Here is a 23103-nt window from a genome sequence, read left to right on the forward strand (position 1 = left end):
CCCTCTACCTGTGGAGGGGGGTGGCTTATATAGAGTGCGCCAGGACCCCCGCCAGCCCACGTAGGAGAGGGTTTAAGGTGAGTTAAGTCCGGGGCGTTACTGGTAACGCCCCACATAAAGTGTCTTTACTATCATAAAGTCTACTTAATTACAGGCCGTTGCAGTGCAGAGTGCCTCTTGACCTTCTGGTGGTCGAGTGAGTATTCGTGGTCGAGTCCTTCAAGGCAGTCGAGTGTGTCTCTCGTTGGTCGACTGGAAGGTGACCTCTTCTAAGGGTGTCCTTGGGCAGGATACTTAGATCAGGTCTGTGGCCCTACCTTAGGTACATGACCCCATCAAGGCCATCTTGTATATTTCGTCCACCATCTTGTATGTCATCATGGTGGCTTCAAAGTCCAGAAATCTCCACTTGAATCTCCGTACTTGTTCTCTTCGCACGCACCTTCATCTCCGTGCTTGACCATGCTCCAATGTTCAACCTTCTTGTCCGTGCTAGGCCCTTCAATTGCAAGCAACACAAATGTATCTAAGTTAGGCAGCATCATATTCTCATGAACATTAAAAACATTACCAAGAAACGAAAGTACCTGATAATTTAATTGGCGTATTTGAGCTCTAGCAACTGTTCCAAGAGGTAAAACAGTAGGGGATATGGGTGTAACTGTGGTAGCCATGTCCTCATCACTTCCTGTACCATCTGTTTTGAACTTTGAAAGAAGCTATAACATCTGTTTCCCAAATGTGTACAGAATTTTAAGTTTCCAAGCATATACCGTTTGTTCCTTTTTGTTGATGGGCACCTGCCCCTACTCATGTGGACTGACAGTGCCACGAAGTGGAGCTGAAGGAGAGGGGATCACGAGTGGCGGCTGGGTGCACCGGGATTTGGCCGCTTTAGGGGATCCCAGCTACCACCAAGTCATCCTCGAGGAGCTTGTAGAGGCAGGGAAGTTGGTCACCGGCCATCTGGTGTAAGTTTGGACTACCAGGTGCACCGGGATTTGGCAGCTTTAGAGAAACAAGAAGTCTGAACAAACATAAATTATATAGGTTACAGATTTAGATTCAAAAATCACTTCCACGTCTACCAGCTGGACTGATGTTTGCTTTCTTCTACTTCCATGGCCATGCACAAGTTCATACAACTGTTGGGAAAAAGCTCTGTCCCATGAAGCTAAGAACAAAATTAAAGCTGAACAATACCTTTAGGTTCAGCGCAGTGGAGGGAGGGAAAGGATGCAGCCTCTTGAGCTGCGGCATCGAACGGCTTGGCGCTGTCTTGTTGAACGGCCTCGGTTGGTGGCAGTGAATGGCGGGGGGCGATGCAGCGACGGAGCCCCACCGGCGGGAGGTAGCATGGTGAGCTGAAGGCTCCATTTATGCAGGGCGAGCACCGGTCATGCACTGTACTATTTAGAAATGTGTACCTGTACTTCTCAAAGTAATGGAATAGGGGTACTTTCTCATGTAACTTTTTAAGCACATATCAGTATTTTAAGCACTATGATTTGTAGCCCTCACAAAAGAAAGCATGCGAATTATTAAACAAAACACAGAAAGGTGAATAACATTTTTTATTTAGCAAGTCATATGTAACTACAGTGCAAAGCTGCCAAGCAAATGCACAATACTGTTGACTAACACGTGAAGTTGATGTGCGTGTGCCTTGTAGCGTATGGTTGTACTGACACACTCAGCATTAGGAAATTTCCAATTCGCACAAGATCGAACTGCACCAGTTCCTGATGTGAAGGCCGGCTGCTTGGCTCGTCGTTGTTGAACTGAACCCTGCGCCCCTGTTGAACTGCTGAAACATTTTGGTATGGGTTAGATACAGCTCCAAACTAGTGCCTAAAAATCCCATACCCAAATACGCATGTAAAGCTTCAGAGTTGGAAGTAATCTAAACAGAGCCATCTCAAAACATTGAACTTATACATACATGCAAGAACGAAACAGGTGCAAGCAATTTTTATGACAATTGAACTTGTAGTAAACTATTCTATAACAAAAACTAAACTATTTTTTGTAACAATACATGGACTCCGGGGGCATCAATACATGTACTTCTGTGGACTCATTGGTGCACTCGCAACATACCTGAACTTGGTGTGGACTGGTATTCGAACTTGTTACTCATCCACACTAGCACCAGTGGCACAAGCCGTGTTGGCACACGGCGAGGATGTCGCTCTACTGCTCTGCTTGCAGTCCTGGTTGAGGATCCCATATACAAACTGCAGTGACAAATTATGAGCCACACAGTGAAGAAAACAATACTAGCAGCAAAGGGTGCCCACTGGGACTACACGCGGGTTTTTGAGCGACGGGCCGTACAACTACTTCCAACAAAGTTTAATTAGCAAGCTACCAATGCCACAAGCAAGTAGTACTCTCCAGCCAAAGGATCAGCTAGTATATTTACCCATGCGTGTATGCGCACTAGCAAGAAGCCAATAACACACGGTTGTGACTGGTTACCCAACGACGGAGTCACTCGTCAAAATACAGTGGCACCGCGCACACAGACAGCTTCCCTGGTACAAATAGGGAATTGACATCGTTGACCTATTTTGCTAAATGAACAAAGAACTTGCTATGGTTTATATTTTTAACTTGCCTGGAATTAATACTTGACCTCCAGCCCCAGTACAAGTATAATGCCGACAATCTTTAAGCAAAAAAATCTACAGAGTTTACAACCAATAAGGTTAAAACAAAAGCTGAAACAGCTGACAAACTTTGAAGCAAATAACATCAGAGATCTTCTAACTGAAGCACAACAGAGAGAAAATTCGTGTATGGCTATCAGGCACAACTTCTATATGTAGGACTAGAAGGGTCTAAAGAATCGACTACATTTTCAATCAAGTCGATATTCATCAGTCATTTTCACTGGTTTCAACCTGCAGCAAATATGGTCCAGAATCCAGATCGAATGATGCCCAAAAAGTATGATGGTGGAATACTTCATTATGTATACTAGCCATCCCCAAATATGCATGTCAACGCACACATGTGATATTTCATTATGTACTGATGGTGGAATACGTAGTGAACTTTGTCATACTGTTTTACAATTTTTTCTTTTCTTTTATTTATACTTATTTATTGTTCATCTCCAAATTTTCTCAGATTTCATATATGAGCTTCTAGAAAAAAAATTGAAACTCAGTCCTGAACATATGAGGTTTATGTCTTTGAACATTCAAATTTTCCAAACATGAACTTCCACTTTTTTTGCACGAGTGAACATCTGCTCAACCGATATATTTTTTTACACAACCAACTTACACACGCATCAGTTCTCCGATTTTCTTTACACAACCAACTTTCTATTTTTTTTATAAGCGAACTGATGGAAAACTTGATGGTGCACTTCTGTATTTTATTCAAGGTGAACTGATTCACTTGCAAAGTTAACTTATTATGTTCCTTTTTCATACTGAACTGATGCGTGTTCACAAAATGAAAAGATTAAAGGTGTGAACATTCAGTACATTTCTACCTTCGCTAGTGCCGCACTAGAATTAACATAATAAGTTAAGCTATCAGTACTGATGAAATCTTCACCACAAAGGAAACCCATATGAATTACCACTTGCATAATTTAGCAAAATTGAACATCACGTCTGCTGTTGTTTTTGTAGAATGGACTTTGTGTTTCTTATGTACTTCAATAGTTAAAGGTTTTGAAAATTGCCACTGTCACATTTTCTATACTTGAACTCTTGTTAGACTAGGTATCTCCATTTCATAGAGAACACCATAAGATTTCACTCATTTTGTCAATATGGCAGGAAATTTCACATACTAGGAGTAGTAATATCACATGAGACAGAGTAATAGAAAGAGAGAGAGCTACTTTGTGTACACTTATTTTCTAAAAGATATTTAAAAAATTCACTCAATCTTCTATGGAACAGGGGAAGTTACTTTTGTCCAAATCCAAACGCATTAGCAACAATAGCTTAGATCCAAGAAGAAAAATGCAGAGCCTGCGGCAACATCATGCAACATGGGGGGATGCTCACCATTTTTTTTGTAGGGATGCATGTGTATGCTGCAGCCGAAGAAACACCATGGAGCTTTTTACTCCGAACTTTTCTGGAGCTTTTTGTTGAACTGAAGTATTTTAAGCGAACACTTGATGGCATCAAGAAAACAAGTGACTACAACATTAAGGAATAAAACTGATGGTGCAGAAAATTTGAACTGACATTTTCTGTCATTCTGACAACCTCCAGCGTATTTTTTTAACTGATTTTTTTCTATCATTGTACTTTTGTCATGTAGGGGAGAATTGAACTGACAATACCCACTACCAAGTCTACGCGAACAGTTCAAAAATTCAAGTTTCATCAGCAAAGCTCACATGAATGCAAGTGGAAGAGCTACAGGTAGGAGAAGGGGCGACGAGCAGGGTAGCGGGTGGTCAGGTACTGCACCCTGCAAAAGCCAACCATTCATGGTTTGTCGTGAGCATCAACATGCACATAATTCTATCAGTGATAAGAGAATTTTTTTCTTTGTGAAAGAGTATTGGTGCTAGAGTAAACCTCTGACTAGCCACACACCGCAACATCCGCGCACCCAGAACTCCATCTTTTTCTCCAAACATTGGACTGACAACATAGCAATACAGAAAACAAAATACAGAGTCCCGCAGAGCAGCAGTGAGATAAGAATTTGAACTGAGCAGCATCAATTGATGTACTGAGCATGCATCAGAACTTCAGAAGGGAATGTGCAAACAAAGTGATGGTGTCCTTGTTGTGTGTGCTTAGTGGTTGAACTGTTTTGCGAAGATCGGAGCAAACCTTGATATTTTTTCTTGTCGAATATTGACATAACTGCTGCAAAAAAACAAAAATAAACTATACACAGTAAGAATTAGCAACCTGAACTATCAAAATTTTCTAATGGGAACTACACGAATTAGAACAATTGAACTCTTTTGTATTTCATTCCATCGGTGTTAGTCTCAAATATACATCTATATTCGAGAAGCTCCACGAGAAGAACACAGGACTAGCACTTCAGGCGCTGATGCATTTGGACGAGCACATTGTGTGCACTGGTCAAAGCTCATGCCCAGAGAAAGAGAGAGAGGCCATGGCCGGTGGGGGGAAGGGGGAGATGGGTCGGTGGAGGGTGGCAGCGCATCGGGATGGCGTCGAGATGTGGCCGGAGACGCACGGGCAGCAGCGGCGGTATCCTAGCCTTTTGTCGTGGGATTAGGTGATATGAGGCCAGGGTTGCGACGCAGTTGAGGGTAGGTGGCCGAGGCGGCGGTGGGGCGGGTCACCGATGATGGTGATGGGTGTGGCCACGAAGGCTGTTGTGGGGAGATTTCCGCGGCGATGGGAGATTGGCCGGTGGCGCGGTGGAAGCAGGGGGCGGCGCTCCGATGGGAGCAGCGGGGAGGCGAGCAAGTGGCACGGTGGAAGCAGCGGGGAGGTGGGCGGGCGGCGCGGTGGAAGCAGGGGGGCGGCGCTCCGGTGGGAGCAGCGGGGAGGCAGGCCGGTGGCGTGGTGGAAGCAGAGGGCGGCGCCGACGGTGGGTAGAAGCAGGTGGCGGAGTCGACGGCGCGTGAAAGCAGGGAGGCAGGGGCGTGAAAGCAGCGAGGAAGGAGATGGTGGAGGTGGATCCGTCGGCAGCTAGTCACGGCGCCGCGGGCTCCCTCGCTCCGGCTGCCGCCGTTGCTCGCTCGCCCACGACGGCTGCCTCCGGCGGAAGGAGGTGGGTTAGGTTCGGGGTGACCGGGGGAGTTTCTATAGCGTGGCGCCCTTATAGGGAAGGGTTAACAGAATATTATTCTATTACGGGTAACAAAATAGTCCAGGCCTATATATATATTAAAACTGTCTGTTCCCAATATGAGGAAAACAAGAAGAACAATTTCTCAATTGACTGCCGACAACAACACAACCCTTCCTGTCCGTCTTTGGTGATACATGCCTACAACGAACCCCTTGAGCGGTGGAGCCCAATGAAATTCCATAATAAACATGTACTAGTACTTATGTTTTTCATTTTGTAGACTACTAGTAAGCGTGCACGTGCAACGCACGTATAATCATAGAAATAAATTTGTTTAGTTATCCTAGTTAGGAAACAATTATTTCAAATCTTAATTTGTATGAAATTATGCTTTTGCAGATATAGTTTTGAAATGGACTAAACAAGAACAAGTTACATACAATAGTATGTTAGTCAATTTTGTCCTAGAGATTGACACTTAAGTAACACACATAGACAACATCTTGGTCATCAACTCTGGATCCATATACAACAAAATGTGAAAGTAAGTTAGACTTTGAGCATATTTCATTTATTATCATAGCTCTGTCCTTGAAGGAAACGACAAACCATGTATTTAACATTCGTATTCAACCATTATTTCTCCTTATATCTTAAGTCTAATCATATCGATGCTATGCACCTTCACTGTAAACCACTAAATCAGAAACCGTAGAAGCATTAATAAATGGGGCACACAATTAATCTCACAAAGATGCATCACCATGTATCACAATCTATAGATACAACTTGTGCTACCATGACTTTATGTAACCACATCAATCTTTTGATACATAGTAAGTGTGCACGTGCAACACACGTATCATATCTATAATTAAAACATTTTAAGTCTTAATCTTAATCCAAGACGAACAACAGACATAGTCCAAGAACATTCCAAGTTTTCAAGTCTTGATTTCTTATATCATCATCATTGAATTCCAAGTTAAGTAAAATGACGACTATTTTTTTCTAAAACGTGTCATGTGAATATAAAGTCAAGTAGTGATAAGACTTTTTTGAAATACTGACACACCACAAAATAATAAGTATCATAATATGAAGCAAAATATACCTGTTCCGGATTGTCGGAAACAATATCTCTCATTAAGTACTCCATGAAATTTAACATCTAGAGACCACAAGATGACCTGCATGATTACAACTTTTTAATATGTTCAATAACAAATATCAATAAAGATCTCAATAGCTATCAAAATGATTATGATTGGACATTTTTCTAAATCCTTGTGACATATAAAAACATAGCACCCACACAGTCAAATCGGACACACCCAATATATTTTTAGACAACATCCGATGCTAATATAAAGCAAATGACCAAAAGGGCTATTGATAAAGAAAATGACTTGTCGTCTAAGAAAAACTGACTTGGACAACGTCTATATTTTCTTAGAGGAACACCTATGCTTATTAGTACTTGACCAAAAAAGTTTAGATCAAAAAAGAAAAAAGAAAGAAAAAGAAGAGACATGCAGATGCTTATCCCTTCACTCTCTCCCCACCACTCCCCATTCCATGGTGGCCTCCGCCTGTTCTCCCCGCTGCCTGCTCTCCTCCGCATGCCGCGCCGTCGCACGACGCCTCCTCCCTGTTGCCACGATGTCGCCCAGCGCCTCCTCCTCCACCCCTCTGCCTCGCCCCGCCGCCTCCTCGCCGCACGACGGCCTCGCCTCGCCGGCAACCCCGCCGGTCTTACCAAGATAAACTCTGCCGCTGCCATCCCCATGTCCCAGCGCAGATCTAGACGGGAGCTAGAGGGGCATGCTGGACACGATGCGGGAGCGGGCATATCATAGCGGACCGAGATCCAGTGCGTCTACGTGCCCGCCGTCATCGTTGCCCCCCGTGCTTGGCTCCCACACTCGCTCCAGGTAGGTGCTCGCAGCTCACCTACTGCTCGGCTGCTCCAGGTACTTGACGGACTCAGGTAGTCGTAATTGGATGTCAGCTTCTTAATCAGTACTCATAGTTTTTGTGTACCTATCATTTGTCAATTGAAGTGGAAATGAAATTCTAGTCTTATTTTACTAAATTGTGAGATTCAGGATCTGGTTGATATTTTGAGAGTTTTTACCATTTAGGTTTTTGGTAACGCACATCAGGAATGCACACTTTAATTTATTTTAAGTGTGTACCTATCATTTGTTGTGTTTTAACATATCTTGCCACTACTCTGTAGTTAAAGCACAACGTGAGGCTGCAACAGAAGCTTGAGGAATGCAGGGGCTAATAATAGTACTCATCAACCAAAAATACCGGCGTCGTCAACCATGCTTTGAACTTTTGGAGATCAAGCTGTACGGTTGTACCATGAAGATTTTTGGTAAATACCTCAACTCTCATGAGATGATTAGCTTAGAAAATCGAGATATTTTCTCATTAATTTCAGCTCTTCTGATGAGGCACATAGTTTTGTGCTTGGGGTGCTCAGAAAGAATAGGATGTTTTCTTTTTTATACATCTCGTGGCTTATACTTGTGTCAGAACAGAAAGGAAAAAAGAATACTTGGTCTTTACATGGAAACGACGCTCCTATGGTTATTGTGATCTCAAATTTTGCATAATTTCTTCTAATGTTTTATTTACTCTTTTACTGGCTTCCCCGTCTTTATTTGTGACGCTTAGTTGCTCACCCTGGCATGCTCTGTTACCCAAGATGCAGTTTAAGGATTCAAGTGGCGATTGCAACCCAAAACATTGCAAAGAATCTGCTACCAGAGGCTTCATTATGCACACCTTTTCTTTTTACAAAATGGAGTCTGATCTGCTGTCATCACATCACCAGGTATGCCTACAGCACCAATGTTTGTACAGTGACATTTATTCACACACAAATGAAGATATTCTAAGGTTAGAACGAACATCACCTTCAACACCTGGTGTGTATCGTAGTTGGGTGACAGCAGATCGCGCAGTGGGCCTCTCGGCGGTGTGAAAATCCGGCAGAAGAAATCACTTGATCATATATTTGATTATACTTCTGATTGCTCAATCATATATAAAGAACAAAATATAATGGACAAACCAGGTGATAATGATATTGCCGCGTGTGTCCTAGATGGGGTGTGTTCTGCATTAAGAATAGTAGATGTAGCTTTCTTATGAGCCATGTTTAGTGCATACCTCTCCCTTTCCCTTTGTCTCTTCAACTCTTTAGGACCTGCCATTTGGCCTGCGTGACAAAATCTTTACATAGGCTCGAGTTGGTGATATATTTAAGTTACTTACCTGAGTTGGTGATGTTGAATAGGTCCTCAAATTGGGTCCCTAAGTCATCACGCTGAGTCGTAATTATTGAAATTTTCCTTGTTACAAAATGTCCGGTTTGATTTGAAGGAATTTGGATCATGAAATGGAGCCTGATCGGACATCATCACATCAGCATTTATGCCTGTACCACCAATGTCAGTACAGTAACATTTTTTTACACACAAATGGAGTTCCAAATTTGTTAGGCTGAGAGGATGCCATATGCAACTGTCTCAATCAGGATCTTAGTGTTCCCAATCATGGTTGTTGTACATGAAAGATTTACTTGAGCCATAAATAGGATGGTTGCAGGAGAAAAATAAGTACAATGATTTGGTGTTTTCAATGCTTTGAGCTGAAAAACAGTTCAGATACCTGAATTGCTGATGGTCCTGAAGTCGTTACGCCGAGAGGATGCCATATGCAACTGTCACAATCAGGATCTTAGTGTTCCCAATCATGGTTGTTGTGCTTGAAAGATTTAGTCATGAGCCATAAATAGGATGGTTGTAGGAGAAAAAGAAGTACAATGATTTGGTGCTTTCAATGTTTTGAGCTGAAAAACAATTCAGATTATATGCTTCCAGCCGTGAAACTGCTTATCGCATTAGTCTTTTTCATTGTATTTTAGCGCTTCCGGTGATTCCTTCTCTGTCATCATTGTGCTTTTCAGGTTTGATTCCTTTTGTGACACATTAAGTGGCCTCACAGGTTGGTTGCATGTTTCCCTCTATTATGTAAGTAGTAACCCATAGTGCCGCTTTTTTCCTTGGTGCTAATAGAAACAAATTCTCAAACATAGTACACAAGAAATATTCAATGGCAGGAACACTAGTACGATATTATGCATATATAATCATGAACATACTACAATATTTGTTTCCTCAGGTTCTGTGCCCAGTTCAATCACCGCTCCTCACAGTAGGGTTAACCGAAGAGTCTCTTAGGTTCTGGGCCTCTGGACTGTACAAAAACACCATGAGAAAACAAAACACCATGAGAAAACTCTGTTAGAGCCAGCACACCTGTAGACTGTGAACCCAAGTAGCAGAACATGACAATTTTTTGTGAAATCGGTCACTCCATCTAACCACACTGATTAATGTGTTTATCCAAGAATAGTATTCAGTAGAATAGCAGACAAGAATGGTAAATCTCGACAGATAGGAGAGAAATTATGCAGTAAGGCAGCAAAGCGAAGCTGGGACTGAACCTGGAGACCATATCGGATGACGCCGATCTGCTCAACACCCTTGAACGGCTCCGGGAGCAGCGGGAACAGGTTTCGCCCTCGTGCCACCAGGTTTTGCCGTCCTATTGCTGGTTGGCGAGCCGATACTTCCCGTCGGCCTTGTTGGTATCGAAAACGCTGGAGAAGAGCTACGCCGCAGGCATGAAGTCCTTCCCGGTGACCAGGTATCCGTCGGGGACTCGAACGTCCACCATACGACCGTGTCGTCAGCGTGGAACAACACAAAGTTGTCGTCATCTCGCAGGGCGCCCGCAACTCAGGCAGATCTGATTGGGCGACCAGGTGGGTTTCCATTGGCCGTGGAAATCATACCTGGCCGATCTGATGGGGCTGTCTGCTGCTTCAAAACTCAGGCAAATTGATGCATAATAATCTTGTTGTAGCCTGACAAATATGTGAATATCTGATTGTAGGTGAAAGGAGGGGCGGCCACCCACTCGACGGTGCGGTGCAGGGTGGCAAGGGAGCCGGCAGGGAGGCGTCAACGCGGTGCATGGCCGTGAGGGAACCGTCTAGGGAGGCGACGATGCGATGCAGGGATCGAGGCCGCCGTGCAGGGAGGCGACGGGGCTGCTGAGCTTCGTCTGGGGCGGTGGCGAGGAAAGGCAGGGAGAGGGGCGAGGGAGACGATTAGGTTTAGTTTCCTTTTATTCAAATTGATTAGATGGTTAGATTAGCGTGATTTGAGGGCCTGCGGAGGTGGGATGGAGAGTTTCATGTTTTCATCTGGTGGAGTATGGTCAGTCCATGTAAACTGCTAAGCGCACACCAGATCTCGAATAAATTAATAATGGCTGTTAGATTGGGTCGTGTGGGCTTCATCCTATGGTGGTGATGTGTCTGTGTACGTTTTGCGGGGTGTACGTAAGAAAGTTCTTGTTTGATTGTTTAATAGTAGTAGAGATGATTAGCTTAGAAAATCGAGATATTTTCTCATTAATTTCAGCTCTTCTGATGAGGCACATAGTTTTGTGCTTGGGGTGCTCAGAAAGAATAGGATGTTTTCTTTTTTATACATCTCGTGGCTTATACTTGTGTCAGAACAGAAAGGAAAAAAGAATACTTGGTCTTTACATGGAAACGACGCTCCTATGGTTATTGTGATCTCAAATTTTGCATAATTTCTTCTAATGTTTTATTTACTCTTTTACTGGCTTCCCCGTCTTTATTTGTGACGCTTAGTTGCTCACCCTGGCATGCTCTGTTACCCAAGATGCAGTTTAAGGATTCAAGTGGCGATTGCAACCCAAAACATTGCAAAGAATCTGCTACCAGAGGCTTCATTATGCACACCTTTTCTTTTTACAAAATGGAGTCTGATCTGCTATCATCACATCACCAGGTATGCCTACAGCACCAATGTTTGTACAGTGACATTTATTCACACACAAATGAAGATATTCTAAGGTTAGAACGAACATCACCTTCAACACCTGGTGTGTATCGTAGTTGGGTGACAGCAGATCGCGCAGTGGGCCTCTCGGCGGTGTGAAAATCCGGCAGAAGAAATCACTTGATCATATATTTGATTATACTTCTGATTGCTCAATCATATATAAAGAACAAAATATAATGGACAAACCAGGTGATAATGATATTGCCGCGTGTGTCCTAGATGGGGTGTGTTCTGCATTAAGAATAGTAGATGTAGCTTTCTTATGAGCCATGTTTAGTGCATACCTCTCCCTTTCCCTTTGTCTCTTCAACTCTTTAGGACCTGCCATTTGGCCTGCGTAACAAAATCTTTACATAGGCTCGAGTTGGTGATATATTTAAGTTACTTACCTGAGTTGGTGATGTTGAATAGGTCCTCAAATTGGGTCCCTAAGTCATCACGCTGAGTCGTAATTATTGAAATTTTCCTTGTTACAAAATGTCCGGTTTGATTTGAAGGAATTTGGATCATGAAATGGAGCCTGATCGGACATCATCACATCAGCATTTATGCCTGTACCACCAATGTCAGTACAGTAACATTTTTTTACACACAAATGGAGTTCCAAATTTGTTAGGCTGAGAGGATGCCATATGCAACTGTCTCAATCAGGATCTTAGTGTTCCCAATCATGGTTGTTGTACATGAAAGATTTACTTGAGCCATAAACAGGATGGTTGCAGGAGAAAAATAAGTACAATGATTTGGTGTTTTCAATGCTTTGAGCTGAAAAACAGTTCAGATACCTGAATTGCTGATGGTCCTGAAGTCGTTACGCCGAGAGGATGCCATATGCAACTGTCACAATCAGGATCTTAGTGTTCCCAATCATGGTTGTTGTGCTTGAAAGATTTAGTCATGAGCCATAAATAGGATGGTTGTAGGAGAAAAAGAAGTACAATGATTTGGTGCTTTCAATGTTTTGAGCTGAAAAACAATTCAGATTATATGCTTCCAGCCGTGAAACTGCTTATCGCATTAGTCTTTTTCATTGTATTTTAGCGCTTCTAGTGATTCCTTCTCTGTCATCATTGTGCTTTTCAGGTTTGATTCCTTTTGTGACACATTAAGTGGCCTCACAGGTTGGTTGCATGTTTCCCTCTATTATGTAAGTAGTAACCCATAGTGCCGCTTTTTTCCTTGGTGCTAATAGAAACAAATTCTCAAACATAGTACACAAGAAATATTCAATGGCAGGAACACCAGTACGATATTATGCATATATAATCATGAACATACTACAATATTTGTTTCCTCAGGTTCTGTGCCCAGTTCAATCACCGCTCCTCACAGTAGGGTTAACCGAAGAGTCTCTTAGGTTCTGGGCCTCTGGACTGTACAAAAACACCATGAGAAAACAAAACACCATGAGAAAACTCTGTTAGAGCCAGCACACCTGTAGACTGTGAACCCAAGTAGCAGAACATGACAATTTTTTGTGAAATCGGTCACTCCATCTAACCACACTGATTAATGTGTTTATCCAAGAATAGTATTAAGTAGAATAGCAGACAAGAATGGTAAATCTCGACAGATAGGAGAGAAATTGTGCAGTAAGGCAGCAAAGCGAAGCTGGGACTGAACCTGGAGACCATATCGGATGACGCCGATCTGCTCAACACCCTTGAACGGCTCCGGGAGCAGCGGGAACAGGTTTCGCCCTCGTGCCACCAGGTTTTGCCGTCCTGTTGCTGGTTGGCGAGCCGATACTTCCCGTCGGCCTTGTTGGTATCGGAAACGCTAGAGAAGAGCTACGCCGCAGGCATGAAGTCCTTCCCGGTGACCAGGTATCCGTCGGGGACTCGAACGTCCACCATACGACCGTGTCGTCAGCGTGGAACAACACAAAGTTGTCGTCATCTCGCAGGGCGCCCGCATCTCAGGCAGATCTGATTGGGCGACCAGGTGGGTTTCCATTGGCCGTGGAAATCATACCTGGCCGATCTGATGGGGCTGTCTGCTGCTTCAAAACTCAGGCAAATTGATGCATAATAATCTTGTTGTAGCCTGACAAATATGTGAATATCTGATTGTAGGTGAAAGGAGGGGCGGCCACCCACTCGACGGTGCGGTGCAGGGTGGCAAGGGAGCCGGCAGGGAGGCGTCAACGCGGTGCATGGCCGTGAGGGAACCGTCTAGGGAGGCGACGATGCGATGCAGGGATCGAGGCCGCCGTGCAGGGAGGCGACGGGGCTGCTGAGCTTCGTCTGGGGCGGTGGCGAGGAAAGGCAGGGAGAGGGGCGAGGGAGACGATTAGGTTTAGTTTCCTTTTATTCAAATTGATTAGATGGTTAGATTAGCGTGATTTGAGGGCCTGCGGAGGTGGGATGGAGAGTTTCATGTTTTCATCTGGTGGAGTATGGTCAGTCCATGTAAACTGCTAAGCGCACACCAGATCTCGAATAAATTAATAATGGCTGTTAGATTGGGTCGTGTGGGCTTCATCCTATGGTGGTGATGTGTCTGTGTACGTTTTGCGGGGTGTACGTAAGAAAGTTCTTGTTTGATTGTTTAATAGTAGTAGAGATGATTAGCTTAGAAAATCGAGATATTTTCTCATTAATTTCAGCTCTTCTGATGAGGCACATAGTTTTGTGCTTGGGGTGCTCAGAAAGAATAGGATGTTTTCTTTTTTATACATCTCGTGGCTTATACTTGTGTCAGAACAGAAAGGAAAAAAGAATACTTGGTCTTTACATGGAAACGACGCTCCTATGGTTATTGTGATCTCAAATTTTGCATAATTTCTTCTAATGTTTTATTTACTCTTTTACTGGCTTCCCCGTCTTTATTTGTGACGCTTAGTTGCTCACCCTGGCATGCTCTGTTACCCAAGATGCAGTTTAAGGATTCAAGTGGCGATTGCAACCCAAAACATTGCAAAGAATCTGCTACCAGAGGCTTCATTATGCACACCTTTTCTTTTTACAAAATGGAGTCTGATCTGCTGTCATCACATCACCAGGTATGCCTACAGCAGCAATGTTTGTACAGTGACATTTATTCACACACAAATGAAGATATTCTAAGGTTAGAACGAACATCACCTTCAACACCTGGGGTGTATCGTAGTTGGGTGACAGCGGATCGCGCAGTGGGCCTCTCGGCGGTGTGAAAACCCGGCAGAAGAAATCACTTGATCATATATTTGATTATACTTCTGATTGCTCAATCATATATAAAGAACAAAATATAATGGACAAACCAGGTGATAATGATATTGCCGCGTGTGTCCTAGATGGGGTGTGTTCTGCATTAAGAATAGTAGATGTAGCTTTCTTATGAGCCATGTTTAGTGCATACCTCTCCCTTTCCCTTTGTCTCTTCAACTCTTTAGGACCTGCCATTTGGCATGCGTGACAAAATCTTTACATAGGCTCGAGTTGGTGATATATTTAAGTTACTTACCTGAGTTGGTGATGTTGAATAGGTCCTCAAATTGGGTCCCTAAGTCGTCACGCTGAGTCGTAATTATTGAAATTTTTCTTGTTACAAAATGTCCGGTTTGATTTGAAGGAATTTGGATCATGAAATGGAGCCTGATCGGACATCATCACATCAGCATTTATGCCTGTACCACCAATGTCAGTACAGTAACATTTTTTTACACACAAATGGAGTTCCAAATTTGTTAGGCTGAGAGGATGCCATATGCAACTGTCTCAATCAGGATCTTAGTGTTCCCAATCATGGTTGTTGTACATGAAAGATTTACTTGAGCCATAAACAGGATGGTTGCAGGAGAAAAATAAGTACAATGATTTGGTGTTTTCAATGCTTTGAGCTGAAAAACAGTTCAGATACCTGAATTGCTGATGGTCCTGAAGTCGTTACGCCGAGAGGATGCCATATGCAACTGTCACAATCAGGATCTTAGTGTTCCCAATCATGGTTGTTGTGCTTGAAAGATTTAGTCATGAGCCATAAATAGGATGGTTGTAGGAGAAAAAGAAGTACAATGATTTGGTGCTTCCAATGTTTTGAGCTGAAAAACAGTTCAGATTATATGCTTCCAGCCGTGAAACTGCTTATCGCATTAGTCTTTTTCATTGTATTTTAGCGCTTCCGGTGATTCCTTCTCTGTCATCATTGTGCTTTTCAGGTTTGATTCCTTTTGTGACACATTAAGTGGCCTCACAGGTTGGTTGCACGTTTCCCTCTATTATGTAAGTAGTAACCCATAGTGCCGCTTTTTTCCTTGGTGCTAATAGAAACAAATTCTCAAACATAGTACACAAGAAATATTCAATGGCAGGAACACCAGTACGATATTATGCATATATAATCATGAACATACTACAATATTTGTTTCCTCAGGTTTTGTGCCCAGTTCAATCACCGCTCCTCATAGTAGGGTTAACCGAAGAGTCTCTTAGGTTCTGGGCCTCTGGACTGTACAAAAACACCATGAGAAAACAAAACACCATGAGAAAACTCTGTTAGAGCCAGCACACCTGTAGACTGTGAACCCAAGTAGCAGAACATGACAATTTTTTGTGAAATCGGTCACTCCATCTAACCACACTGATTAATGTGTTTATCCAAGAATAGTATTCAGTAGAATAGCAGACAAGAATGGTAAATCTCGACAGAGAGGAGAGAAATTGTGCAGTAAGGCAGCAAAGCGAAGCTGGGACTGAACCTGGAGACCATATCGGATGACGCCGATCTGCTCAACACCCTTGAACGGCTCCGGGAGCAGCGGGAACAGGTTTCGCCCTCGTGCCACCAGGTTTTGCCGTCCTGTTGCTGGTTGGCGAGCCGATACTTCCCGTCGGCCTTGTTGGTATCGGAAACGCTGGAGAAGAGCTACGCCGCAGGCATGAAGTCCTTCCCGGTGACCAGGTATCTGTCGGGGACTCGAACGTCCACCATACGACCGTGTCGTCAGCGTGGAACAACACAAAGTTGTCGTCATCTCGCAGGGCGCCCGCAACTCAGGCAGATCTGATTGGGCGACCAGGTGGGTTTCCATTGGCCGTGGAAATCATACCTGGCTGATCTGATGGGGCTGTCTGCTGCTTCAAAACTCAGGCAAATTGATGCATAATAATCTTGTTGTAGCCTGACAAATATGTGAATATCTGATTGTAGGTGAAAGGAGGGGCGGCCACCCACTCGAGGGTGCGGTGCAGGGTGGCAAGGGAGCCGGCAGGGAGGCGTCAACGCGGTGCATGGCCGTGAGGGAACCGTCTAGGGAGGCGATGATGCGATGCAGGGATCGAGGCCGCCGTGCAGGGAGGCGACGGGGCTGCTGAGCTTCGTCTGGGGCGGTGGCGAGGAAAGGCAGGGAGAGGGGCGAGGGAGACGATTAGGTTTAGTTTCCTTTTATTCAAATTGATTAGATGGTTAGATTAGCGTGATTTGAGGGCCTGCGGAGGTGGGATGGAGAGTTTCATGTTTTCATCTGGTGGAGTATGGTCAGTCCATGTAAACTGCTAAGCGCACACCAGATCTCGAATAAATTAATAATGGCTGTTAGATTGGGTCGTGTGGGCTTCATCCTGTGGTGGTGATGTGTCTGTGTACGTTTTGCGGGGTGTACGTAAGAAAGTTCTTGTTTGATTGTTTAATAGTAGTAGAGATGATTAGCTTAGAAAATCGAGATATTTTCTCATTAATTTCAGCTCTTCTGATGAGGCACATAGTTTTGTGCTTGGGGTGCTCAGAAAGAACAGGATGTTTTCTTTTTTATACATCTCGTGGCTTATACTTGTGTCAGAACAGAAAGGAAAAAAGAATACTTGGTCTTTACATGGAAACGACGCTCCTATGGTTATTGTGATCTCAAATTTTGCATAATTTCTTCTAATGTTTTATTTACTCTTTTACTGGCTTCCCCGTCTTTATTTGTGACGCTTAGTTGCTCACCCTGGCATGCTCTGTTACCCAAGATGCAGTTTAAGGATTCAAGTGGCGATTGCAACCCAAAACATTGCAAAGAATCTGCTACCAGAGGCTTCATTATGCACACCTTTTCTTTTTACAAAATGGAGTCTGATCTGCTGTCATCACGTCACCAGGTATGCCTACAGCACCAATGTTTGTACAGTGACATTTATTCACACACAAATGAAGATATTCTAAGGTTAGAACGAACATCACCTTCAACACCTGGTGTGTATCTTAGTTGGGTGACAGCAGATCGCGCAGTGGGCCTCTCGGCGGTGTGAAAATCCGGCAGAAGAAATCACTTGATCATATATTTGATTATACTTCTGATTGCTCAATCATATATAAAGAACAAAATATAATGGACAAACCAGGTGATAATGATATTGCCGCGTGTGTCCTAGATGGGGTGTGTTCTGCATTAAGAATAGTAGATGTAGCTTTCTTATGAGCCATGTTTAGTGCATACCTCTCCCTTTCCCTTTGTCTCTTCAACTCTTTAGGACCTGCCATTTGGCCTGCGTGACAAAATCTTTACATAGGCTCGAGTTGGTGATATATTTAAGTTACTTACCTGAGTTGGTGATGTTGAATAGGTCCTCAAATTGGGTCCTAAGTCGTCACGCTGAGTCGTAATTATTGAAATTTTCCTTGTTACAAAATGTCCGGTTTCATTTGAAGGAATTTGGATCATGAAATGGAGCCTGATCGGACATCATCACATCAGCATTTATGCCTGTACCACCAATGTCAGTACAGTAACATTTTTTTACACACAAATGGAGTTCCAAATTTGTTAGGCTGAGAGGATGCCATATGCAACTGTCTCAATCAGGATCTTAGTGTTCCCAATCATGGTTGTTGTACATGAAAGATTTACTTGAGCCATAAACAGGATGGTTGCAGGAGAAAAATAAGTACAATGATTTGGTGTTTTCAATGCTTTGAGCTGAAAAACAGTTCAGATACCTGAATTGCTGATGGTCCTGAAGTCGTTACGCCGAGAGGATGCCATATGCAACTGTCACAATCAGGATCTTAGTGTTCCCAATCATGGTTGTTGTGCTTGAAAGATTTAGTCATGAGCCATAAATAGGATGGTTGTAGGAGAAAAAGAAGTACAATGATTTGGTGCTTTCAATGTTTTGAGCTGAAAAACAGTTCAGATTATATGCTTCCAGCCGTGAAACTGCTTATCGCATTAGTCTTTTTCACTGTATTTTAGCGCTTCTGGTGATTCCTTCTCTGTCATCATTGTGCTTTTCAGGTTTGATTCCTTTTGTGACACATTAAGTGGCCTCACAGGTTGGTTGCACGTTTCCCTCTATTATGTAAGTAGTAACCCATAGTGCCGCTTTTTTCCTTGGTGCTAATAGAAACAAATTCTCAAACATAGTACACAAGAAATATTCAATGGCAGGAACACCAGTACGATATTATGCATATATAATCATGAACATACTACAATATTTGTTTCCTCAGGTTCTGTGCCCAGTTCAATCACCGCTCCTCACAGTAGGGTTAACCGAAGAGTCTCTTAGGTTCTGGGCCTCTGGACTGTACAAAAACACCATGAGAAAACAAAACACCATGAGAAAACTCTGTTAGAGCCAGCACACCTGTAGACTGTGAACCCAAGTAGCAGAACATGACAATTTTTTGTGAAATCGGTCACTCCATCTAACCACACTGATTAATGTGTTTATCCAAGAATAGTATTCAGTAGAATAGCAGACAAGAATGGTAAATCTCGACAGAGAGGAGAGAAATTGTGCAGTAAGGCAGCAAAGCGAAGCTGGGACTGAACCTGGAGACCATATCGGATGAACCTGGAGACCATATCGGATGACGCCGATCTGCTCAACACCCTTGAACGGCTCCGGGAGCAGCGGGAACAGGTTTCGCCCTCGTGCCACCAGGTTTTGCCGTCCTGTTGCTGGTTGGCGAGCCGATACTTCCCGTCGGCCTTGTTGGTATCGGAAACGCTGGAGAAGAGCTACGCCGCAGGCATGAAGTCCTTCCCGGTGACCAGGTATCCGTCGGGGACTCGAACGTCCACCATACGACCGTGTCGTCAGCGTGGAACAACACAAAGTTGTCGTCATCTCGCAGGGCGCCCGCAACTCAGGCAGATCTGATTGGGCGACCAGGTGGGTTTCCATTGGCCGTGGAAATCATACCTGGCCGATCTGATGGGGCTGTCTGCTGCTTCAAAACTCAGGCAAATTGATGCATAATAATCTTGTTGTAGCCTGACAAATATGTGAATATCTGATTGTAGGTGAAAGGAGGGGCGGCCACCCACTCGACGGTGCGGTGCAGGGTGGCAAGGGAGCCGGCAGGGAGGCGTCAACGCGGTGCATGGCCGTGAGGGAACCGTCTAGGGAGGCGACGATGCGATGCAGGGATCGAGGCCGCCGTGCAGGGAGGCGACGAGGCTGCTGAGCTTCGTCTGGGGCGGTGGCGAGGAAAGGCAGGGAGAGGGGCGAGGGAGACGATTAGGTTTAGTTTCCTTTTATTCAAATTGATTAGATGGTTAGATTAGCGTGATTTGAGGGCCTGCGGAGGTGGGATGGAGAGTTTCATGTTTTCATCTGGTGGAGTATGGTCAGTCCATGTAAACTGCTAAGCGCACACCAGATCTCGAATAAATTAATAATGGCTGTTAGATTGGGTCGTGTGGGCTTCATCCTGTGGTGGTGATGTGTCTGTGTACGTTTTGCGGGGTGTACGTAAGAAAGTTCTTGTTTGATTGTTTAATAGTAGTAGAGATGATTAGCTTAGAAAATCGAGATATTTTCTCATTAATTTCAGCTCTTCTGATGAGGCACATAGTTTTGTGCTTGGGGTGCTCAGAAAGAATAGGATGTTTTCTTTTTTATACATCTCGTGGCTTATACTTGTGTCATAACAGAAAGGAAAAAAGAATACTTGGTCTTTACATGGAAACGACGCTCCTATGGTTATTGTGATCTCAAATTTTGCATAATTTCTTCTAATGTTTTATTTACTCTTTTACTGGCTTCCCCGTCTTTATTTGTGACGCTTAGTTGCTCACCCTGGCATGCTCTGTTACCCAAGATGCAGTTTAAGGATTCAAGTGGCGATTGCAACCCAAAACATTGCAAAGAATCTGCTACCAGAGGCTTCATTATGCACACCTTTTCTTTTTACAAAATGGAGTCTGATCTGCTGTCATCACATCACCAGGTATGCCTACAGCACCAATGTTTGTACAGTGACATTTATTCACACACAAATGAAGATATTCTAAGGTTAGAACGAACATCACCTTCAACACCTGGTGTGTATCTTAGTTGGGTGACAGCAGATCGCGTAGTGGGCCTCTCGGCGGTGTGAAAATCCGGCAGAAGAAATCACTTGATCATATATTTGATTATACCTCTGATTGCTCAATCATATATAAAGAACAAAATATAATGGACAAACCAGGTGATAATGATATTGCCGCGTGTGTCCTAGATGGGGTGTGTTCTGCATTAAGAATAGTAGATGTAGCTTTCTTATGAGCCATGTTTAGTGCATACCTCTCCCTTTCCCTTTGTCTCTTCAACTCTTTAGGACCTGCCATTTGGCCTGCGTGACAAAATCTTTACATAGGCTCGAGTTGGTGATATATTTAAGTTACTTACCTGAGTTGGTGATGTTGAATAGGTCCTCAAATTGGGTCCCTAAGTCGTCACGCTGAGTCATAATTATTGAAATTTTCCTTGTTACAAAATGTCCGGTTTGATTTGAAGGAATTTGGATCATGAAATGGAGCCTGATCGGACATCATCACATCAGCATTTATGCCTGTACCACCAATGTCAGTACAGTAACATTTTTTTACACACAAATGGAGTTCCAAATTTGTTAGGCTGAGAGGATGCCATATGCAACTGTCTCAATCAGGATCTTAGTGTTCCCAATCATGGTTGTTGTACATGAAAGATTTACTTGAGCCATAAACAGGATGGTTGCAGGAGAAAAATAAGTACAATGATTTGGTGTTTTCAATGCTTTGAGCTGAAAAACAGTTCAGATACCTGAATTGCTGATGGTCCTGAAGTCGTTACGCCGAGAGGATGCCATATGCAACTGTCACAATCAGGATCTTAGTGTTCCCAATCATGGTTGTTGTGCTTGAAAGATTTAGTCATGAGCCATAAATAGGATGGTTGTAGGAGAAAAAGAAGTACAATGATTTGGTGCTTTCAATGTTTTGAGCTGAAAAACAGTTCAGATTATATGCTTCCAGCCGTGAAACTGCTTATCGCATTAGTCTTTTTCATTGTATTTTAGCGCTTCCGGTGATTCCTTCTCTGTCATCATTGTGCTTTTCAGGTTTGATTCCTTTTGTGACACGTTAAGTGGCCTCACAGGTTGGTTGCATGTTTCCCTCTATTATGTAAGTAGTAACCCATAGTGCCGCTTTTTTCCTTGGTGCTAATAGAAACAAATTCTCAAACATAGTACACAAGAAATATTCAATGGCAGGAACACCAGTACGATATTATGCATATATAATCATGAACATACTACAATATTTGTTTCCTCAGGTTCTGTGCCCAGTTCAATCACCGCTCCTCACAGTAGGGTTAACCGAAGAGTCTCTTAGGTTCTGGGCCTCTGGACTGTACAAAAACACCATGAGAAAACAAAACACCATGAGAAAACTCTGTTAGAGCCAGCACACCTGTAGACTGTGAACCCAAGTAGCAGAACATGACAATTTTTTGTGAAATCGGTCACTCCATCTAACCACACTGATTAATGTGTTTATCCAAGAATAGTATTCAGTAGAATAGCAGACAAGAATGGTAAATCTCGACAGATAGGAGAGAAATTGTGCAGTAAGGCAGCAAAGCGAAGCTGGGACTGAACCTGGAGACCATATCGGATGACGCCGATCTGCTCAACACCCTTGAACGGCTCCGGGAGCAGCGGGAACAGGTTTAGCCCTCGTGCCACCAGGTTTTGCCGTCCTGTTGCTGGTTGGCGAGCCGATACTTCCCGTCAGCCTTGTTGGTATCGGAAACGCTGGAGAAGAGCTACGCCGCAGGCATGAAGTCCTTCCCGGTGACCAGGTATCCGTCGGGGACTCGAACGTCCACCATACGACCGTGTCGTCAGCGTGGAACAACACAAAGTTGTCGTCATCTCGCAGGGCGCCCGCAAATCAGGCAGATCTGATTGGGCGACCAGGTGGGTTTCCATTGGCCGTGGAAATCATACCTGGCCGATCTGATGGGGCTGTCTGCTGCTTCAAAACTCAGGCAAATTGATGCATAATAATCTTGTTGTAGCCTGACAAATATGTGAATATCTGATTGTAGGTGAAAGGAGGGGCGGCCACCCACTCGACGGTGCGGTGCAGGGTGGCAAGGGAGCCAGCAGGGAGGCGTCAACGCGGTGCATGGCCGTGAGGGAACCGTCTAGGGAGGCG

The 23103-nt window shown here is 43.8% G+C and overlaps 3 protein-coding genes and 2 long non-coding RNA genes across 16 annotated transcripts; 3 read left to right on the forward strand and 2 right to left on the reverse strand.

Moving 5' to 3' along the window:
- Window positions 1-645: 645 nt before the first annotated feature.
- Window positions 646-4150, reverse strand: LOC119361978. 4 transcript variants are annotated; one of them, XR_005173049.1, is made up of 6 exons: window positions 4035-4147; window positions 2426-2687; window positions 2101-2237; window positions 1204-1804; window positions 774-1027; window positions 646-697 (listed from the first exon to the last, which is right to left on the reverse strand). It is a non-coding gene; the product is annotated as an uncharacterized LOC119361978 (long non-coding RNA). The 4 variants fall into 4 exon arrangements; XR_005173051.1 differs by lacking the exon at window positions 2426-2687 and having other exon boundaries at window positions 4035-4150; XR_005173048.1 differs by lacking the exon at window positions 4035-4147 and having other exon boundaries at window positions 2426-4019.
- Window positions 4151-4372: 222 nt separating this feature from the next.
- LOC119361979 lies at window positions 4373-5751 on the reverse strand. The gene is made up of 3 exons (XR_005173052.1): window positions 4995-5751; window positions 4560-4856; window positions 4373-4449 (listed from the first exon to the last, which is right to left on the reverse strand). It is a non-coding gene; the product is annotated as an uncharacterized LOC119361979 (long non-coding RNA).
- A 1539-nt stretch (window positions 5752-7290) lies between these two features.
- Window positions 7291-11138, forward strand: LOC119361980. Of its 6 annotated transcripts, none has more exons than XR_005173055.1 (5): window positions 7291-7736; window positions 8006-8149; window positions 8483-8611; window positions 9749-9786; window positions 10741-11138. XR_005173055.1 is itself a non-coding variant. In XM_037627156.1 (3 exons), the coding sequence occupies exons 1-3, from the start codon at window positions 8466-8468 to the stop codon at window positions 10902-10904; spliced, it is 348 nt and encodes a 115-aa protein (XP_037483053.1). In that variant the 5' UTR covers window positions 8156-8465; the 3' UTR covers window positions 10905-11138. The 6 variants fall into 6 exon arrangements, 1 of the variants encoding a protein (XP_037483053.1); XR_005173054.1 differs by having other exon boundaries at window positions 7292-7697; XR_005173053.1 differs by having other exon boundaries at window positions 7722-8149.
- A 95-nt stretch (window positions 11139-11233) lies between these two features.
- On the forward strand, window positions 11234-14196 carry LOC119361981. 2 transcript variants are annotated; one of them, XM_037627157.1, is made up of 3 exons: window positions 11234-11669; window positions 12807-12844; window positions 13799-14196. In XM_037627157.1, exons 1-3 carry the CDS (start codon window positions 11524-11526, stop codon window positions 13960-13962), a joined length of 348 nt encoding a protein of 115 aa, XP_037483054.1. In that variant the 5' UTR covers window positions 11234-11523; the 3' UTR covers window positions 13963-14196. The 2 variants fall into 2 exon arrangements, 1 of the variants encoding a protein (XP_037483054.1); XR_005173058.1 differs by lacking the exons at window positions 11234-11669; window positions 12807-12844 and adding an exon at window positions 12851-13667.
- Window positions 14197-14291: 95 nt separating this feature from the next.
- LOC119361983 lies at window positions 14292-17341 on the forward strand. Of its 3 annotated transcripts, none has more exons than XR_005173060.1 (3): window positions 14292-14727; window positions 15865-16725; window positions 16857-16903. XR_005173060.1 is itself a non-coding variant. In XM_037627158.1 (3 exons), the coding sequence occupies exons 1-3, from the start codon at window positions 14582-14584 to the stop codon at window positions 17018-17020; spliced, it is 348 nt and encodes a 115-aa protein (XP_037483055.1). In that variant the 5' UTR covers window positions 14292-14581; the 3' UTR covers window positions 17021-17341. The 3 variants fall into 3 exon arrangements, 1 of the variants encoding a protein (XP_037483055.1); XM_037627158.1 differs by having other exon boundaries at window positions 15865-15902; window positions 16857-17341; XR_005173059.1 differs by lacking the exon at window positions 14292-14727 and having other exon boundaries at window positions 15731-16725; window positions 16857-17341.
- The last annotated feature ends 5762 nt before the right edge of the window (window positions 17342-23103 follow it).

The sequence above is a fragment of the Triticum dicoccoides genome, chromosome 2B (genome assembly GCF_002162155.2).
Source record: "Triticum dicoccoides isolate Atlit2015 ecotype Zavitan chromosome 2B, WEW_v2.0, whole genome shotgun sequence".
NCBI classification, from domain to species: Eukaryota; Viridiplantae; Streptophyta; class Magnoliopsida; order Poales; family Poaceae; genus Triticum; species Triticum dicoccoides.